This window comes from Fundulus heteroclitus, unplaced genomic scaffold (genome assembly GCF_011125445.2).
Source record: "Fundulus heteroclitus isolate FHET01 unplaced genomic scaffold, MU-UCD_Fhet_4.1 scaffold_784, whole genome shotgun sequence".
In the NCBI taxonomy this organism is placed as follows: Eukaryota; Metazoa; Chordata; class Actinopteri; order Cyprinodontiformes; family Fundulidae; genus Fundulus; species Fundulus heteroclitus.
In genome coordinates this window covers 9,677-27,934 of record NW_023397235.1, presented here as the reverse complement: position 1 = coordinate 27,934, position 18,258 = coordinate 9,677, and the positions used below count along the sequence as shown (strand labels likewise).

Sequence of the window (18,258 nt, the reverse complement as noted above, 5' to 3'; positions counted from 1 at the left end):
TAATCATAATCAGTGTTTAAAATGAATCTAAATATCATGACATGTTAAAATGTACTTTATTTTGAAAAACAAAACAAAAACAAAGCCTACTCCAGCTCCTGCATCGTAAAACTGCTACTGAATGAAGCTACTGATGGCTACTGCGCTGTTAGAGAAGGAAATATAGAGACGACATCCAGTGTCTGGCAACTTTTATTCAAAAAACTGACTAGAAACAAATCTAGTGACTTTTTTCCTGTGTTTTGGCTGATTTAATAGCTTCACATGAAAGCAGTAATCTGTCTACTATCTCACGATAGCTGCTGTTGCTCAGCGCTGTCTCTCAGGCGCAGGCAGCTGCTGTGAGTTTTGTGAAAAGGCAAGATATTGCACTATTAATCACAATAGGGACACTCATCTTTGTTCAAGCAGAACCATTTATTTATTTTGCCTTATTCTAAGGTTTGCACTTCCAGCCCAGTAAGAAAATTCATCTCGTTTTTATCCATTTTTTGTGTCAAATAAAAAGTTTATTTGAATGATTTCCTTGTTGTTTCTAATTTGTTTCGTTTTTTTAAGAAAAAAAAATCAATTAAAGACGTAAATTGGATGTATTGTTGGGGGGGGGGGATTACATTTTTAGGTCACATCGCCCCGCCCCGTTTGGTCCAGCGACATATTTTTTTGGCATTTGGACAAACTTAGATCAGGTTCCTTTCAAAATCTCCAAATCTAACTTGACAAATAATAAAAAGGAGGTTTTTATTTTTATTTTTTCAGTAAATCCAAATTCTTTAAAACTCAGTTTGTCATTTGGTGTCTTAATTTTAATCTAAAAAGTGCTGTTTGAATGTTTTGTTTGGTTATTCAGACCCTGTTTAAGAACTACTGATCCAGTTCAACCTAGGGCTGGACGCTAATTCAATAACAATATATATCGATCGACAGACGTATATCGACAATAGGAAAAAAAAGCCCAATAAAAAGTTCAAAAGAACAAAAGTATTCCTTCCTGTTGCATTTTAGACATGTAGGTTAATATTACATCATTACATCCTCCCAACCAATCACAACGCAGACCCAGGAACCCAGCTCCGTCCCCTTCAAAGAGTTCAGCGAGCACATGTTTTGTTATCTTTTAAAAACTTTTAGTTTTGGTAAAAAGTTGGTTGAATAAAGGTTGAGTTTGAATTCAGTGTTTGCGTGTTCTGTATCTAAAAATAGGTTGCCAAGCAACAGCATAAAATGGCCAGGGCTGCACTTTATATATACACGTTTTCAATTTGTTGATAATTATCGATACCGATCAATATGATTTCTATTTTATCGATATGCTTTTTCTTTTTCTCTACATCGTCCTGCCCTAGTTCAACCTGAATTTAAAGTTCTGCAGAGACAAAACAGGCAGAAAAGGCTCTTTCTTGTTTGTGAGTCCAGCTGCAAACTGTGTTGTAAACTTCTAAGATTTAGCATATCAATGTATTATAGATAAAGAAAAGCCACTCTGCTATTTAGCATTATCAGACTTTTGTTCCCATAGAAAATGCAGAGATTAAAAAAAATAAAAAAAAGTGTCTTGATTAAACAACCATTTCCTCACTCTTGCTTCCGATACTTACACAAGACTCAAAGGATAAAACATTTCCTGGTGTAGGAACACTGTTGATGTGTGACAGGCCACTTTCTAATGTATTTTAAATTTAAAGATCTGATGAGGATCATTTATGGCTTTCTGAATCATACAATCTCTACGAAAACAATAACAGGTTGGCGTAATTAACGTTCACGGTGGCAGTGGAGAGGAGAAGGGAAGGAAGGAAATGGATGGAGGCAGAAGATGGACTGAGCTGGATGAGTGGGGTGGGCTCCGACACAAACATGTCGCTCTTTGTTCTGAACTCGTGGCCCACTTACTCTGGAGTCGGTGTTCTCACACACACACACACACAGAGAAACATAATGTACGCAGCTTAAAGAGCCCTCTGTTCTCACCCACAGCCAGCACACAGCCTGAATTCACGAAGCCGTCACCAACACCGACAGCTCAACCCAGAGCAGGAAATCGCCGCTCTGCACCCCCAACCTCAGCGGCACAGCTGCAAAAACACAGCGGCGAAAAATCAGCGAGACGCGCCGCTTTCGCGCCCGCTCACCTTCAGTCGAGCGGACGCTCCTCGCGGCCACACACGGGAAGAGTCTGAACAGGGAATTCCAGGGTGGAGAATGTGGAGCTTGGCTTGCTGGCTTGGATTTCACCGCAGACATTCATGCAGCCCCCCCGTGCCACATTACTCCGGCCTTTTCTACACAAACCATTACGCGCCGCTGCCGCTGCCCCAAACACGGGCTCACGTTTCTTCCTCCCACTCCCCAGTACGGGAAGGCCGTGACGATCCAGGCGCTGTTGTAGTAAAGAAACAAAGACGGTGTCCACGCAACAGGAACGGGATCCTTAGCAGTCAGGAGAAAAAAAAAACAAACGTCGGATCAGGAGGCAGAAGCAGGGCTGAGAGTGAAATAAAAAAAAGAAAAAAAAAAAAAGAAAATCCTGTTGGTGAGGTAAGTGTTTGGGAAGAGCAGCTGATGAGTGAGAGGAGCTCCCATCCAACCTGGCTGTCAGGAATCGGTGAAACTAAAACAGGAACATCTCACAGGACAGGTTTCATTTTTGTTTGAGTAAAAAAAAAAAAAAAAAAAAAAAACATCCGACAGACTGAAGCAGTGCAGCCAACTCATTACATCTCCTCCAGCACCTATCCGTGTCCAAGTTCCACCGTCTCTCCTCCTCCTGCCAGATTTTCAACAACTCTTCTGCCCTCCTCTGCTGCAGAGTCTAACAGACACATGATTTCCAAAAAGCCATTTCTAAAAAAATTAAAATAAAAAAATAAAAGCCGTTTCTACAGGAACGACCCTTTACAGGCGGGGGAAACCGGCGCTCAGAGCTCTGGGTGTCCTGGGAGGAACAGATGGGAAAGTCTGGAGCAGAGTCCTGGTCTTGTTTTTATCCTGCCGGTGATCTTTTTGTCCCCTGCAGTGAGTTAGGTGTCCCTGCAGCTGCCTGCTTGTGTGTGCGAGCTAAACTGAGCTGGCATCCAATGTCAGTGCGAACGGAGCATGCTCACTGGCGCCCTTCCCTGTCCCCCGATTACAACTCCTCGCCCAACAGAGACGGCTTTCTCCTCCACAACACCAACTGGACTCCTACTTCGCTTGTCACCGTCTTCCCCCCCCAATCCCATTCCTGAGCACTTCCTTTCACGGTTATGTCAGCTTAAATCCTGCATATTTTCCCCTTTCCCCTAACTTTCTCTCTTCCACCCCCCCCCTCCCCTCCCTTCGCCCAATGCTGGTTGTGCAAGTGTCAGATTTCAGTCTTCGTCTCGCTGCAGGCTCTACCACCAGCTGCCCTCACTGACACCATACTTTCTCGCTGCTTTTCCCTTTCCTTCTGTCCAGGTCGTCTCCCTTTCTGCCTCTTGCTACAGTAACCGGCTCAAATAGGAAACGAGGTGTTCTCACACCCACGAAAAACAAGACTCCTTTTTGGATTTTGTTACCCTCTTGGGACCGTTGCAGGAATTTCAGATGTTTGCTTGTTCCATCTCTTGTTCCTGCGCACAAATCTGAGCTAAACCAACCAGAGCAAGCAGCTTTGACTGAAACTGAAAAACACCATGGGCTCCACATAGAGCAAAAGGGCAGCAAAAATGTCTCTTAGTTTTTCAGTGACGGATTCGAATGGAGGGAACTCTACCATAAATAAATAAAAGTCAAGGCTAATTTAAGCGACCAGCGTTTTAAGTGGACAAACGTGATAGAGACAATCAAATCTAACACAATCACCAACTGGCCGAAGCCCAAAATAGTCCTGAACCATCAGGACGCAGAGTAAAGGCCCGCTGTGGTATCCGAGCTGTCAGCAGCAGATTCTTTAAAGGAGCAATCAGCAATTTTTCACCACTAGGTGGGGCCTGAGCGCCGTCTGTAGACCAAAACCAGATGTGACACGCCACGCCTCTCTCCACCTCCCCTACAGCTGCAACCCTGCAGCCATTTCACCTCCCCTGCTCACCCGTCGCCTTCTATGCGCATTTTTGCAAAGGATAAAAACCCAGCAAAACAGCATCACCTGTCAGAGGAACGTGTCTAGTGAAGAAGTAACTCATAACTCTAATTTTGTTAGCAAGAGACGGCATTTATCTGCTGGGCGTGCTCTCGGCCATCTTGCTCTTAATATTAGGGATGCGCGATATATCGGCATTAACATCGGTATCGGCCAATGGTAGCCATGTTTTAAACGTATCGGTCCGGTAAGGAAAACTGGGTTGATAATAACAACCGATTATTATTATTTCCATCTAGTTGCCCTTTGGTCATGTTAAAGTAACAGTGATGCATTTTGGGTTTTTAAATGAAGCAGAGATAGTTAAAAAGTCTAGACCATACAACACATTCAAAAAGGTATAATAGTTTTCAGTCAGTAGAAACTTTTACAAAATCTAACCATCACAGAAACGTAATATATATATATATATATATATATATATATATATATATATAAATAATATATATATATATAGATAAAATATATATATATATAGAATATATATATATAGAATATATATATATATATATATAATGCGGTTATCGGGCATAACGGCATTATTAATATTGGAAATCGACATCGGCCCAAATTTTCATATCAGTGCATCCCTAATTAATTAATATGCTATCAATCATTTGTCATCACACCCAGGGTATAGCCCAATCTGTGTCTGCATTCTTATCTGAATATCATCATTGCATTTTGCACATTATTAACATCAGAGAGGACTAAATGGCAAATAATCCGTGTTGAGTAATATTGGTGTTTTCAGCCAATCTTCAGATGCTCACAGCTGGTTTGAGGCTTTTATTAGACATTTTTGGTGCTTCCTTTATACATATAGTTGGTATTGCCCACTGATTGCATCCACCATCACTGCAGCTGACCCCAGTTTGCTGATTTTAGGCGCCCTCACTCGACTGATATAACGAAACACATGGAGCATATACACCTTGATACATTTAATTTATTCCGGTTTACATGGTCAATTACCCTACAGGGTTAAAAGTCACTGGCTGTGTTGAACGCACAGATGAACAATCTGTCATCACATTTTGGGTCTCCTGCTGTTCTCCGAGGCTGAGCTCTGGTCACGATCTTTAAATCCAAACAGTTTTTACAGTCTCTACGACTTTGTTCGTGTAACATGTCGTCATTCTGCCCAAAGAAGCGATGATTTCTGATCTGAGCCGCTGGATTCGCTTCACAAACCGTCTCGCTACAGCTGGTCACATTATGACCAGACGACATCAACAATGATACAGCCAGAAAAAAAAAAAAAAAAACGTAGACACAAAGAGACCCTGCTGCGTCCCACATGCCAACTGTGAGCTATAAAAAAAACAGCAGCGGTGAAACTGGCCCCTGCATGAAGTGTGTCATTAAAGGGGCAGGCCGAGGGAAACAACAATGAGCCATCTGCACCGGGCTGCAGTTCATCAGCAGCGACTCAAACACTTCATCACCTCCAGCCAGGAAGTTTACAAAGAGGAAGAGGGGGGGGTAGGAAGACGGGTAATTTACATTTTAAGCGTCTTTAATCTGTCCCTCTAATAAAAACATCCTTGAGCGGGGGTTCGGTAAGAGAAACAAGAAGTGACGATGCACTGAAGCCCTTTGCTCATGACAACGATCCATTAAAAACTGAATTGTCTCTCAGTTTCTGTCTACACGTCTACACGAAGATGTTTGATGATCTCTGAACGCCAGAAAGCGCTAAAAACAGCGCAATTCCCTACCAATTCCACTAGTAGGCAGCATGTTCTTTGAAACTCAACACAAAGCTCCAAGCTTATAAAGTTTCCACCACTAAATAAACGTTCAGAAAAGCAGGAACTGAGATGTTTAAGTTGCTTCAGGTGACTGAACGCCGTGGGTTTTAAACCGGTCATCTTCAGTAGCTGCGTTTCCATCCTGTCTTTATGCAAATTTCGAATGAACTTTTAAAATATCGCAAAAAAGAGAAATGAGCATCAGACGTTTTTCCATTTACTGGTTTGTAGCGAATCAACCAGGAGACGCACGGCGTAACGTCGTCATGCGTTGGCTGTAATAGACAGGAAGTAGCTGTTGCTAACTAGCACGGACCACAGGTCAGCGAGGCTTTAGTAGATGTGCCGAGTTTATTTTTGTTTGTTTTACGGATCAGGCTTAGAAATGCTCACGTCTCTTCGTCGGTCCACAATCTGTTGTTGCTTCATGTTTTTGTGCGTTTTTTACGAGACGCCAGCGGCAGAAGAAACAGCGGATCAGTCCTGTGAGGTAAACGTTTGCTACGTCAGAGCTGATTTGACAAATGCGTTTCCATCTCCTCTTTAGCGTATTTACAGTTTTTCAAAAAAGTCGGAAACCACCTCAAGTGAGCGTATAAAAAAGACTTTTTTTGCGAAATTTAGTGAGTTAATTCGAATTTTGCCATTTCCACCGACCCCTTCTGGTGCAATACTTCAAAATGCGCATTTATAAAACGTTGATGGAAACGCGACCGGTTTCTACCGAATGCAGGGCTTCCCCCTGTGGGCCGATTCAGGTTTTTCCTGTAAAAGATGACAGAGAGCTGAATCTTTCCATCCTGAAACCAGTTTATAAATCGTGCCGTTGTCAGAGAAAGCGTGCGTCGTGCTGAAGACAAACAGCTGAAACACAACAGAACTGTTGTTTTAACCAAAACCCGTCGTTGTGTGCACACGGGGCCTGAGGCGAGGGGACCGGCGGGCTGGGGGTGAGGAGAGCACGTGCTCACATTTCCATATGAAACGACGCCTGCTGCCCTTTTCACTTACCGTCTCACGCTGGGATGTAAGGAGCCGACAAAAGGCAGAAAACTGCTTTGATTACATCAAACGTTCATCTGCGATGAAGATATCACAGGGAAAATCTGCCAGGCTAGATCTCATCCGCACATCAGATTAAACATGTTACACCGCACAGCAAAATACTTAGATGTGCCCCAGAGCAGTATTTAAAACCTGGCCCAGATGTTAACATTTTAATTCTTACTATACATACTCTGATCCTCAGTGTATCAGTGGGCAGGAGGAAAGGTTAGACCTGAATATTACTGAAGTAAAGCACAAAATCAATCTCTCCTAGAGTGAATCTTTGTTGGTCTCTCTACTCAAAACTATAAGATTTATAACAATCTCTGTGTTGCATCCTCTAAACATTTTATTCAATTAAACCTTTTTTAATGTGATGAAAGACCCACTGAGATAAAGACCTCTTTCACAGAAGTGACATTAAGTGTGAACAATATAAAATAGTTTTAAAAATGTAAAACAGCAACAAAATTTAACACCTAGGCACCATTTGAAAGATTTCCGTCGGTTTCTTAGGACAGAGCGGACGGCTTTCAGTGAAACCAGCCCAGTTCAGACAGGAGGGCCTTCCCAGCAGAGAAAAACTGAAAGCTCTCTTTCCCGTTTTAGTCCAAACACGACGGCGCAGAGAAATCTCATTTGACTGTGAGGCACAACAGCTTTCGGTTCACCACAGAGAAGTGCATCCAGCAGGACAAGTGTGCTTTTGAAGGCTTAAACATTATTCAACCATCTTTACCTTAAACTCCTAATTATTCCTGCACCACAACATCAAGTCTACAAAACATCGCCAGCTGCCCATAAAAAAAGCAATTTAGTACTACAAGTGTAGAGTATACTCAGGTACAAAGAGTACAGCCAATTATTTTTCAGTCAATCTCAAGATTAGATCCTTCTCCCTCCTCCTGGATGTGCACCACGTCCAGACTTCAGGTGCCGTTTCTCCACTCTGACCAATGCATCGACCCATCGGGGCGTGGATAGCGTGTGCTTCCAGCTAATAACAGCTAGCATGTTTCTAGATTCAGCTTGTATTATTGTTGATGGGACGCCCGTCTGAAACCTATCAATGAGGCGCCAACATGTTGGAACAGGACCCTAGGGCTGAGCAATATATGGCTTAAAAATTCAGATTCTATTTACCAAATTTTTTAAAACATACTTTTTTTCAATCATGTTGCCTGAGGGCCACCGTCATTAAAATATAACATACGTAAACATTACTTTATGAAATCTATGCATTGCCTGAATCCACACGATGTACATCTAATTTTACCAAAAACATCGTAATCAGAGGGACACACGACTCACCAGGTGAATAAGTTATTCAAGGTGTGTGGTAATTAGGTAATTAGTGCAACAGTTTCAGAGAGAGAAAAAAAAGAGACTAGATTAAAAACTATATTAATTATATTTATATCCATCTTTGTAATCCAGGGCGGAATCATCAGCAGCTTTGCGTTATATATTTGCAATGTGAAAACAGAGCAGGTCTCCTCTCTGCTCTGAGTGCATAAATACATGTAGCAGAAATCCTGAGCTTAGGGTAAAAAAAAAAAAAAAGTTTCCTCTTTAGAGCATTTCCACAATGTGTTTTCCTCAACATATATTCAACATTGCAAGCTTTTACCAAAACAAGTTTCCCTTTCAGAACTGATATTTATAGTTACATGGAGAAAAAAACAACAACCTTGATTTCCCAAGAGTTAAATCTTCATAAATTGCAAATTGGAATTAATCGATAGAATCGATTCATCACCCAGCCCTACTTGCTGGTTAGGATTCTTAGTCATCCAGGTCATGATCGGTCCAAAAAAGATTAAAAAATAAAAACAACTGGACTTCTATTCTGAAGCTGAAGACGTTTCGCTTCCCATCCAGGAAGCTCTCTCGATTAAAAATGTCTGGAGTAGTGAGGAGTTCCCAGCTTTATGGAGTTACTACGGCCCTCATTATGAGATCCGTTTCCGGTCTAGAAATCAATTCCACGGTTAGCAGCCAGCTAGCAGAGGCGCTGCACTGAACCTGGCACCGTGGCTAAACCAATATTTAATCACAACATGCCCGCTGTGTGCAAATACGTTACATCAGAAACATTGCAAAGCAAGACCGCAACAAACAAACAATCTCACAAAGCCGTTGTAGCGCGAGGCAAAAGCTCCAGCATGACCTACAATACAACAAACTTAAACATCCGGGGGAAAAACAAAACATTGAAGATCAGTGAGATGTTTTAGCCAGCGTCACAGACTCTGGGCGCAGACTGTGAGCCAGACGGGCTGTTTGCCGACTTCACAGTCCAGCAATTTCCTACATTTTTTTGACAAATTCATACATATAGCTAGTTTGACAAAGCAGGGGATGTATACTATCAAGTTTAAAGGCATACTATGCAACATTTTTCAGTTAATTAATGTGTTCCATACCGTTTTGGATGATTAAATGAGTCATTTCAGGTCGAACAAAGGTTTTCTCGGCCGCCCTGGTGGTCTGTGGGGGAAATACCGTACTTGCAATTGCAGGAGCCCTCGGCCCGCACCCACAGAAGTCTCGCTTTACGGCGAGAACTCCATGTGTTTTTGCCCTGCCATTCACTATATGCACGCGCGAAAGCAACAACAAAGAACCGCGTGTTAACGTCAAATGAACATGCAAGCATATCGAGTTTTATTATTATTATTTATTTTTTATTTATTTTTTTACGTTGGCGAGACGCTACCACGGCGGCCGTGGCAGCTAAGCTCAAAACAACCGCGCCTGGCTTGACGGAGAAACCAGAATAGCTGAGCATCTTTACGACAGTGCACTTTTACTTTCGCCCTCTGGGGGGAGCCTCACTGGAAAATCAACCCCGGTTGCATAGTATACCTTTAAAGAGCTAGTTGAGCGCCTAGCGAAGTCTAGTCTCCGCCAGGTAGCCACAGCATTTTTAGTGGCTAACATGGCAAAGCTCACAGAGAGGAGAGGGAACATTGTGTAACGGTAATGAAAGAAAGAAAAGAAAAAAAAAAATAGTACAAAGAATGTGGGTCTCTCACGGTATAATAAGTAGTATCTAATTATAATTTTTATCTGCAATCATGCAGCTCCAGTCAGTGATCCTGAGTCGTTAGAGATAATCTGAAGGCAAACTACGTCACTTCAGTGAAGCTGCGTCATCCCACAACGGATTCCCCGCGTCTTGAGACAAACCAGTGGATCCGTGGAACGGGACCTTGCTCTACGTCAGCGACCGTCTGTTGATTAAGACGCAGCAGAAACTTTTCCTGTGCTTCCATCCTCAGTCCGCTGTAGAAATGGTATCCAGCAGAACTTTGTTTCATTTACACGCAGCACGGTGTGCATCACAACCAAACACAACAAGCATCTGAAACTATAAACCCTTCAGATTCAGACATACTTTAATGATCCCAGGGGGAAATTACTTCAGACCGGTTTTGTCCAGCTGACTTTCCAGGGGTGGTTAGCTTAAACTGGGACGACGCATGGGGAATCATGAAAACACACAGTTCAAGGTGCAAAGATCCAAACTTAGATGGATCAACGTTACAATGGGAGGAGCAGATAACCACAGGCCGAGCAGGAGGGCGGGGGGCAGCTCTTAGCGTCCAGCAGTTCATTGAAAGGACGCATACCAACCAGAGCAGGAGTTTGGTCCTCAGAGCAGGAGAAAGGTAAACCTCTCAGGAATGCAACAATCCAGTCAGATTTAGTGCTCACTGGATCATATGATGCAGGAAACAAATAGAAGAACTAAATCACTGAACCACAAATCAATGCTGACCAAACCGTACCTGCTCACAGGAATGCGTTTGTAGTGGACAGAGTTAGGGAGAGGAGAAGGAAGTCTTTTTGCTTTTTATTTTCAAAATAAAATAAGTGCAACTGGCAATGAAGGAGTGCCTTTCTGGTTCTCTACATGGACGCTGTCACATAGGCTGAGCTGCATGTCGGTAATTAATTACACAGCATGTTAAACGTCTATTTGGCTGCAGGTCTGCAGATCAGCCAACTCTGGACAGAACTGGTCCCCCGGAGCGTTATTCAACATTTCCTTCCTTCAGCTTGAAGTTTCCCCTTCTGTCTTACAACCATGATGGATATCAGCCCAAAAAATGTCTGATGATGGATGTCGATGTGTAACCTCAGACGACAACAAAGAACCAAAAGCTGGCCTGAATTCCTCCTGAAACAATTGGACTCAGAAAAACATGGAGCAACATGTCTTTCTCCCACTTTTTTTTTTTTTTTCTTCAATAGGAATGTGCTTTATTTCATGGAAACCATCAGTGAATGAAACGGATGTAAACTGTAAGGCAAAGAATCACACACACACACACACATAACCATGACACAAAAACATCCCATTAATTATTAAACACGCTGACCTTTTAATATCACTCTCATAATTTAATAATTGAGATAAATTTCCACGCTACCTTAAAAAAGAGAATCTATTGAGAATTAAAACTGAAACAGAAATGAAAACTACATCTTTGTGTGCCGTCTTAGCTTAACAAAAAACATAAAATAAAAATAATAATAGAACAACTGGACTTCTAATCTGAAGCTGAAGACGTTTCTCTTCCCATCCAGCAGGAAGCTTTCTCAGTTCAAAATGTCTGGAATAGTGTGGAGATCCCAGCTTTATAGAGCTCAGATTCACATGTAGATTCACCTGGAACGGATCATTAGGCTCATCGTTAGCCTGTCGCTCAGGAGAAATATTGTGGTCACATGCATTGAAGTGTGAGTTGGGGTGAAATTTAGCAGAAATCAAGTTTATAACTGTGTCATACATGTGAATCTAAGCCCTAACGAGGCCTCGTCGGCAGGTCTATAAATCTTGGATCTCCACATTACTCCAGACTGAAAAAAGCTTCCTGGATGGGAAGCGAAACGTCTTCAGCTTCAGATTAGAAGTCCATTTGTTTTATTTTAAACCTTTTTTGGATTCATCATGGCCTGGATGACTGAGAATCTTCACCAGCATAACTGCTCAGAACAGATTGGTCTTTCAGAGGCTCATTAGGCTTTAAAGGGGATCAATAAAGTATTGATTTGTGATGTTAGCAGCCTGCAATGATGTATTTTGGTGCAAATTCAATAACTGAATTTATCAAATTTGTATGTTTTTTTTAATTTTAGATTAAGGTCAGATTTTGAACTTATCTAAATAGTTGTTTATTGAAATGTATTCAGATATTATGGATCCAAGACAAGAGAAAAATTTCTATATCAGCACAAATGAAAATAAAAATACAGAAGCGCGTCATCTGCATCCACCTCCTTTGCTATGAAACCCCCGAAGCTCTAAATTCTGGTGCAACCAATAATCTGCTAAAGTCCTATAATTAGTGAAATGAAGTCAAGTGTCACATGATGTGTCAAAAATAAACAGCTTTCCTGAAAGGCCCCAGAGGCTACAGCACCACTGAACTAAATTCATCGCACCACGAAGACCAAGGAGCGCTTCAAACAAGTCAGGGACAAAGTCTTTGAGAAGTACAAGTCAGGGTGAGGTTAGAAAAATAGATCCAAATCTTCCCGCAGAGCACTATCAGATCCATCAGCATCATGCTGTGGGGGATGTATTTCAGGTTCACCTTCCAGCAGAACAAAGACATGAATCAGAGTGCTAAAGCAACACCTGGGTGGTTTAAGGGGAAACATTTAAATGCGTTGACCCCCAAAAACAAAAACACAAAGAGCATCATGGAAATACATATCTGTTATCAATATAAGTCAAGTTGTACTTATAGCACAGATGACAATAAAAGAACAACATCGGCCAATACCCCCAGGTAACCAATCATGTGAAGCCACCATTTTAATTTCTGGCTGTGATTTTGTGGTCTAAGCCGGAGGACACGCCGAAGCTACAAGTGGATGAGTCAAAATATTCTGCTGGGGCTGGGCAATATATTGAGACTTTAAAAATAGAGATAAAAAAAAAAAAGATATACAAGATGACACTATATGTCTTTGTTGCTTTATAATTATACATTTATGTTATTTTTCAGCTATTTCTCATATTTATCTACAGCTGTTTGTTAAAAATGTGCCTGTGAGACATTTGGAACAAAACTTTGATTCAGGGACGCCTTCTTATAATTACTTTAAGAAAATAAAAACATTGTATATATCGGCTAGAGATGCACCGATCCAGTAATTTCTATCACTTGATACACCAACAAGTCCGACTGCAACATGCAATGTCTGCAACGTGAAAATTGTGATGGGTGGTGATAAAGTTGATCATTTCAACACCACAAACTTAAATAAGCACCTCCAAAAGCACCACGCTAAAGAACATGCAAACCCTTTTTGTTTTTTAAACAATGTTTATGTAAAGCCTGGTAATTTCTCTCACATGGCTAGGTATGCGGTTCATTCATTCAACAGTAGCATCCGATCGGTATCGGCAATCGTACCAATTTACTCAACCCAGGTATCATATAGGAAAAAAACTGAATCGTTGCATCTTTCACATCGGCATTTGGCCTAAAAATATCAAGATGTTATTTTCATCTGTAGTATTAACCCACACAATTTATCACACAGTCAAACAGCGCAGTAGAGAAATGGCCAAACTGGGTGGAGGTGGCCGCTCTGAGAGCTGGAGAGGGACGGGGTGTGAAAAGCCGCCTTTGCATTTGAAGACCGCACCGAAACCAGTTGCTCTCAGACGAAGCTCAGAACGGGGGTAAAGGAGGGGCTGTGGGGCAGCAATAACTAGGAATTCAGACCAAGCAACGCAGTTCCACTTTACAGAGACAACTGAATGAATTAAAAATGTGAAAAAGTGTTAAAAAGTATACGCCCGCTTAAATACAGGTAGTGCATCTCTAGAGTAAATTGATCCAGATAAGGTTTGTTCAGTGGAATTAATTCAGATTTTTAACTACAGAGAACACAATGTAGTTCAGATTACTTAAAAAAAAATGTAATGCTGTAAATCAGATGCTAACTTCAGCCTTAATAACCAGCAGTTATGCACACTTTGTGCTTCGGCGGTCACAGTTTGTCTTTTATTCAGTTGCTACCAAAAAAAAAAAAAAAAAAAAAAAAAAAAAAAAAAAAAAAAAAAAAACAGCAAATTCAGCCACGACTACTCCTGTGTTAATTTTACTGGAAGGAGTCACGTAGGCAGCAACTTGAAAGTGCTTTGCAAGGCTGACTATCCAGTCGAGAAATACAACAACACACTGTAATTTTGTAAGCTCCTCTTCCAGTTCTACTGCTGGGCATCATGGCTGCTAACAGAGAACCTACTTTGTGCTTAAACCTCATCATTTAAATCAGTTAGGGGGATAAAAACAATCTTAATGCAGATATTCCATGTATCCCAATTCATGGTAACACAATGAATAGTTGAATAAATATATAAATTAGGCATATAACTAGGCTCGTAACGTGCACAAACTAGATGAAATCCAGTTCAGAACATACTTTGATTTCACTCACATCATATGTTTTAGTATATATTTTTCAGGTGACTACAAATGTATATCGTTTTCTGCTTTAACTTAAAATTAGGTTTAACGCCCAGTCAATTGTTACACTGACAGGAATTTATGTTAAATGTAGTTAGGGTGTTTTTTTTAACCTTGGTCCTGCTTTTTTAAATGTTTCCCTGATTCTGGACGCCAGTCGTTTTGTGTTCCAGTTTCCCTCGTTATGGAAAGTAGGAAAGAAAAAAAACATGGACGCTAGCACTGTTGATAAAACAATAACATTGACAGTAAAGCTGCTCTAGAAGGTATTTCATGCAAATAAACAGAGCTGAAACATCCAGTCTGACAAACACTGAAAGGCAGCACCTGTACGACTCACTAAATGTTACATAAATAACATAAAGCTGCTAAAAACAGTCAAAGTAGGAGGTTTTACTCAATGAGTGCCGAAGGCTGGTACCATCCTGTTGCTTTTAGGGGGTCGTTCCAGTTACATTTTCAAACCCTGAGGTCGGGAATTCCGACTACCGAGGACACATGGAACGGACCATAACAGACTTTAGCTGAACTGCGATAATCTGAACCGGGTCTTAAAGCAGGGAAGCATCTAAAATAAACAGGCCAGTGTGCGTCGGGTTGAAAAACACAGGCGTGGAACAACAACCATCCTTAACAAACATCACTCCTACCGATCACAGGCGCTTTAAACTAAAATCAACACGTTGACATCTCTGATTTCTTTCTTCCCCCCACCCCACCCCAGGGAGCTTTGCTTGCAGCCTAACGCATTTCCATCTACAGGTGCTCCCGGTGAGCCTGATGCTAAGTGATGCAGGAGAGGCTGCAGACCCACGCAGTCGCCGCGAATCTCAGCTGCAGCCAACGGCGATAAACCGTGGATCGGGTCGGCGTCGCTCGTTAGCTTCGCCGCAGGAAACCCCACAACGGGAGGAAAGCACCGAAGCCGAGCCAACACCCTGTGACCGGTCGCTGTATGTAGCCCTGGGCGGCCCGGTCCGGTCGGTGCTCTCACCATCACAGACAGCGGAGGCCTCCGTCCTGCAGTAAACCAGGATCAGTTAGCCGTTAGCCGTTAGCTCAATCCGTACCTCGGCGAAGCACCAGACCACAAACAGAGCCCCCCGGGTGTGTTTCTAACAGCCTTCCACTCATTGTTGACACCGGCGGTTCTCGCTTAAGGGCTTGACACCGGACTGCGGAGCATAAACGGTATCCCGTTGACCGGATAGCAGCTCCTCGGCGTTAGCACGGAGCTAACCGCTGAAGCTAACGTCTGCTGTTGTTTTCACCCGAAAGAGGCTGCTGCGAAAAAACCAGGCGCTGTGCTCGCTAAAAGCCCCCTCTTACTTCTGAAGACGGCTCCTTCGGCTCACGGCGGGTCACTGGGCAGGTGAACGGCGAGGAGACAGAGTCCAAGGTCCCTGTTTGTCGTCTTTCCTCCGTCGACTCGGCGAACACATCGGAGCTCCGACCCAGACAGACTCCAGGCGCTTAGTAGCAGCCGGGGCGCGCTCACTCAAGTTTGCTGTCGGGAGCGCGCGCTGCACGAACTGCGCTGAGACCGGACCAGGGGCGTTGTCAGGAGCTGGGGACACTGGGGGGCCCGGCATGCTGGCAGGGCAACATTAAAGATGCAAAAACAAAAAAATAAATAAATACATAAATATGCCCAAAAAAAGGTGTATTCAGATCTGATTGACTAAATGTAATGAAAAGGCTGGGAATGAAAAACTCCACAATTGCGCTGAGACAGAACCAGGGGCATTGTCAGGAGCTGGGGACACTGGGGGACCCAGCATGCTGGTAGGGCTACATTAAAGATGCAAAAAAATAAATAAATATGCAAAAAAAAAAAAAAAGTGAGGAAAAAAAGGTGAATTTAGATTTGATTGACTAAATGTAATGAAAAAGCTGGGAATGAAAAACTCCACAATTGCGCTTAGACCGAACCAGGGGCATTGTCCGGAGCTGAGTACACTAGGGGGCCCAGCATGTTGGCAGGGCAACATTAAAGATGCAAAAATAAATAAATAAATATGCAAAGAAAATGCACAAAAAAGGCGAGGAAAAAAAGGTGAATTTAGATCTGATTGACTAAATGTAATAAAAAGGCTGAGAATAACAAACTCCACAATTGCGCTGATACTGAACCAGGGGTGTTGTCAGGAGCTGGGGACACTGGGGGGCCCGGCATGCTGGCAGGGCAACATTAAAAATTTAATAAATAAATATGAAAAAAAAGGTGAATTTAGATCTGATTGACTAAATTTAATGAAAAGGCTGAGAATGAAAAACTCCACAATTGCACTGAGACCGGACCAGGGGCGTTGTCAGGAGCTGGGGCTGTGAAAACTCCACAATTGCAATTATAGCAAACAGAAAAAAGAACACTAGCAACCTCTTGTTTGTTCAAAGTTAAACATTGTAAATAGAGATCGTTAACCACAAATTAAATAATCTTGTTTTTTAAATATTCCCCATAAATTTAAGTTTTATTCAAATATCGGGTGCAAACCATTGTTTCTGCACCAAATAAGGAAGTGGATTTGTCATTCAAATTTTTAATTTGAAATGTGGAATTCCTCTACCCAATTGATTTGCATCCTGCTTGTATGACAATGATTGCACCCGCCCTCCTCGGGCTCCCAGACACTTCGGAGAGGAGATAGACAAAGTAATTCTGTACATGCACAAAATTTCACGATCGGATTAAATGATGGGATTATACCGTTTTTATGGACACACAATCAAGTAACCCGATCATAATGTGCGTGTATATGCACCTGGCTTTATTCAGAACATAACCACTCTGACATGTGCAGTACTTCCGTCTTTGTTAAACAACAATAAGTGGTAAATAAACCAGTATTATACGAGTTTGTGTTCAAAGCGCCTACGCTGGACTCGCATGATGTTCTAATTACAGTTGAAACGCTACTGAGTAAGCAACAATTTTGAGCTCCTTTATTTTTTTATAGAAAGGTTTTATCTGGAGCCCCGACACTTTTGCTTTCCGATATTTTGAATACGTAACCTTTGAGTCTGGCGCACATGCGCACTCTTGCCACATTCGAAATAACTTGAGCCTGACAAGCGTTCATATGCACGTTGATCGGATTATCAATCGGCATAAACCACCCCGCTCATTCGGAATACATTCTCAGTCCGATTGAGCTTAATCCGATCATCATATTCCAATTGGCTTGTTTATGTGACGCATTTTTATTCCGATTGGCCCTTTATTCCGATTACTTTTGTCCATGTAAACGTAGCTACAGACTCACCGACGCGATTTGGAACCAAACAGACATGTTCACAAGCGTAAGATGTGGTATTACTGGGTCACCTTGGTGAGGGTGAGCTTATTTTGGCCAGTGAAACTTGTGACAATTGTGGATTCTGAAAAAAAAAAAAAAAAAAAAAAACAGTTGTGATAGCAGCAGCTACGCATGCGTCCTCCGGCGCTGCCATGTTTGCTTTTGGTTCGGATGTGAGCTTGGCAGCTCTTGCTTTTGTTACAGCTGTATTTCCTGCCTTAAACCATGATACTGCAACGTGATTGGCCCAAAAACGTCTTTCTTACAGCCGAACATTTGTCTCGTGTGTTCGTGAATGCACAAATACTACGAGAATTCATGTTGCAGGCAACGTTACATTCCATTGACCCGAGTCTCATCTAGAGCCAAAGAAAATACATTATGACACCTAAAAGCAGGCCATGTGTTTTTTATATTTCAAGATATGGCTATTTATTACTATTTTAACACAAATAAAACCAAGAAAATTAAACTTTAATAACGCTTTAAAAATCTCAGTAAACCCAAGGAAAGTTTCATTTTCTGGTGTGTGACAAAGAACATGACACCCAAATGTA

At 42.1% G+C, this 18,258-nt stretch overlaps 1 protein-coding gene across 3 annotated transcripts in view; it reads right to left on the bottom strand.

Moving 5' to 3' along the window:
* The window catches only part of LOC105929651 (siah E3 ubiquitin protein ligase 1), a 30,980-nt gene extending 15,071 nt beyond the window's left edge, over window positions 1–15,909 (bottom strand). Inside the window, exon 1 of one of the 3 annotated variants that reach the window (XM_012867505.3) lies at window positions 15,732–15,909. Coding sequence is in view for 1 of the 3 variants with exons in the window: in XM_012867503.3 (XP_012722957.1) it covers window positions 2,133–2,244 (112 nt within the window). In the remaining 2 variants the exon portion in view is untranslated. Of the gene's footprint in view, window positions 1–1,971; window positions 2,092–2,132; window positions 3,143–15,731 lie in introns of those variants that run through there. The other 2 variants (XM_012867503.3, XM_036134270.1) reach the window with 2 other exon arrangements.
* Between the last annotated feature and the right edge of the window lie 2,349 nt (window positions 15,910–18,258).